The sequence below is a fragment of the Gossypium raimondii genome, chromosome 6 (assembly GCF_025698545.1).
Source record: "Gossypium raimondii isolate GPD5lz chromosome 6, ASM2569854v1, whole genome shotgun sequence".
In the NCBI taxonomy this organism is placed as follows: domain Eukaryota; kingdom Viridiplantae; phylum Streptophyta; class Magnoliopsida; order Malvales; family Malvaceae; genus Gossypium; species Gossypium raimondii.
The window spans coordinates 22,339,258-22,341,862 of record NC_068570.1 but is presented as its reverse complement, the minus strand read 5'-3'; the positions used below and the strand labels follow the sequence as shown (position 1 = coordinate 22,341,862).

Here is a 2,605-nt window from a genome sequence, read left to right as displayed (position 1 = left end):
TTCAAATTTTTAATTTTCCACTATGCAAGAAAATCGTTTCCAAACTGCGGATTTTTCAAACAAGGCTAGCTAAGTACATCCAAATAAAACTCTCAAGTATACTGAAACTCTAATTAATCTAAACAAGGGTAATCGAGTACCAACTTGATTAGGAAATGACTAATATATTGTTTTATTAAATGACTACTATTATTATTTTGATGGCGTTTCTATCTTTCCATACTTTTATATGGTTTTTATATTTAAAAAATTAAAAATTAACATGTCTAGGATTAAACATGTTTTTAATGAATTTATAAACAAATTCTTTACCACTACACCAATAATAATTATCGAGTAAACTTAAAAAAACTTAATATAATGCCTAAAACTACTCATAATTCCTCACCAACCCATAAATAGGAAATAATGCGTTTAAGCGTACTCACATCCTCCTATATTGACAACAATGTTTATGTCAATTGTACTAAGATTCAATCTATAATACACTAAATATTTTAACTGCACTCAAAATTTAATTTTACGATTAAAGAATGAAGTAAGACAATCACTTAAAAAGAGAATGAAATACGATAATCAAATTAAATAAATGATAAATTATATCAAATTAAATTATTTTTACGTTAATAGAAATAAAATTTCATCTCCAAATTAAAAATTGAATTTTTTTGGTTTTTTTACTTAGAGATAGAATATGTTGATGAATATTTCTATAATATAAAGTTACAAGAAGAATAAATTGTAAATATAAATGTATATATATTATCATGTTATAGTGTGAAAGATGAGATAGGAGACAACCATGGTGGAAGAAGTGAAGCTTTTGAAGACATGGTCATCCCCTTTTGGTTTAAGGCCAATATGGGCGTTGAAGCTCAAATGTATTCAATACGAATCAATAGATGAAGATCTATCCAACAAGAGTGCTTTGCTTCTTCAGCTGAATCCCATCTACCAGAAAATTCCAGTGCTTGTTCACAATAGAAAACCCATCTCAGAATCACTTGTCATTCTAGAATACTTAGATCAAACATGGACCCAAAATCCCATAATGCCCCAACATCCTTTGGAGAAAGCCAGGCAACGATTTTGGGCCAAATTTAATGATGAAAAGGTAATGGTTTTTTGCTAGGATTTCACATTCATCAGATGGTGAATAGTACTTTACAAATTCCTTATTGCATCTTTTACCATCAATATGGAGTGTTTTCACCAAAGAAGGAAAACAAAGAGAGGAAGCCATGGAAGAATTAGTGGAGAACTTGAAATTAGCAGAAGAAGAGTTGCAGGGAAAAAGATTCTTCAGGGGACATAAGATAGGAGTGGCGGATTTTGATTTTGGTTGGCTTGCCAACTTGATCAGTGTTTTCGAACAAGTGACTGGTTTCAAAGTAATTGATGGAACATTTCCATTGTTATCTACCTGGATTTAACACTTTTTAGAAATACCAACAACCAAAGATAACTGGCCATCTCACCACAAGCTCGTCCTCACTTTATGAAAATTTCCATCCCCTTAAGTGACTTGTTTGTGAGGGTTTTCCATTGATGGTTTGCATTAAAACTTATGCTATCACATGGATACCACTAAATTCAATATCTTTTTCTAAAGCTAAGTAATTATTCTAAACATAAGCTACTTCGGTTTTTATTGATAAAAATATAATATTTATTTATATGCCAATACGCTACAAACTTAAGAAAAAGAAAGAGAATAATTTTTTGTGTATATTGCTTGTACAAGTGAACCTAGGAACTATACTTGGAAACTAAAGCTAAATTATAGCCTATAATCATGCTACAATCACATATTTACATTAACATTCCCTCTCAAACTCAAGTGGTGTTGTGGACTATAGCTTGAGTTTGGAAACTAAGTTTTGAAATCTAGTTAGAAGATACATTTTTGTGAGAATGTCTCCAATAGGACTAAATTGAAAAGAAATCAAATGTGTAGGGGCCAAAGTGTAATTTTGCTAACATGTGAATTTGGATTGAATTGAATAGATTAGTTATTAAATTAGTTGAATTTATTTATTTAGATCAAGATAGATCTCAACCGGATTTAAATTGAGGGAAGGCGAAAGGTGTGGATTAGTCGTTCGTACTCATTCACGATAGTGTCGAAGTAAGTTCATAGTAATTAAATTATATCATTTTATTTCCTTATGTATTTGTATTTTATAATTAAGCAATTAATTATTCTATAATTATACCCCTGATGGCACTTACGTGCCCTTGTACTTTGGTACCCTTGATCGCACTAATGTGCCCCTGTTGTACTTCGATACCCCTGACGCACTTACGTGCCCCTATTGTACTTCGGTACCCCTGATCGTACTTACGTGCCCCTGTTGTACTTCGATACCCCTGATCGCTCTTACGTGCCCCTGTTGTACTTCAATACCCCTAATTGCACTTATGTGCCCTTGTTGTACCTTGGTACCCCTGATCGCACTTACGTGCCTGGTTGTACTTCGATACTCCTAATAGCACTTTTGTGCTGTGGTTACGTTTCAGTAACATTTTGCAACGCCCCAAAAATACATGTTTATGTTTCTTATAATTAATTGACACAAATATCTGTCTTCTTCAGTGGTTAAGT

At 32.2% G+C, this 2,605-nt stretch overlaps 1 protein-coding gene across 1 annotated transcript; it reads left to right on the top strand.

Annotated features, from left to right (window-relative positions):
• The first annotated feature begins 802 nt into the window (after positions 1 to 802).
• Positions 803 to 1,433, top strand: LOC105772381 (glutathione transferase GST 23). Its single transcript, XM_052632276.1, has 2 exons — positions 803 to 1,115; positions 1,186 to 1,433. Exons 1-2 carry the CDS (start codon positions 803 to 805, stop codon positions 1,431 to 1,433), a joined length of 561 nt encoding a protein of 186 aa, XP_052488236.1.
• The last annotated feature ends 1,172 nt before the right edge of the window (positions 1,434 to 2,605 follow it).

Coding starts and splice junctions, on each gene's coding strand:
- LOC105772381 (XM_052632276.1), top strand. CDS start 803: ATGGTGGAAGAAGTGAAGCTTTTGAAGACATGGTCATCCCCTTTTGGT. Junction 1,116..1,185: donor CAAATTTAATGATGAAAAGG/TAATGGTTTTTT, acceptor CCTTATTGCATC/TTTTACCATCAATATGGAGT.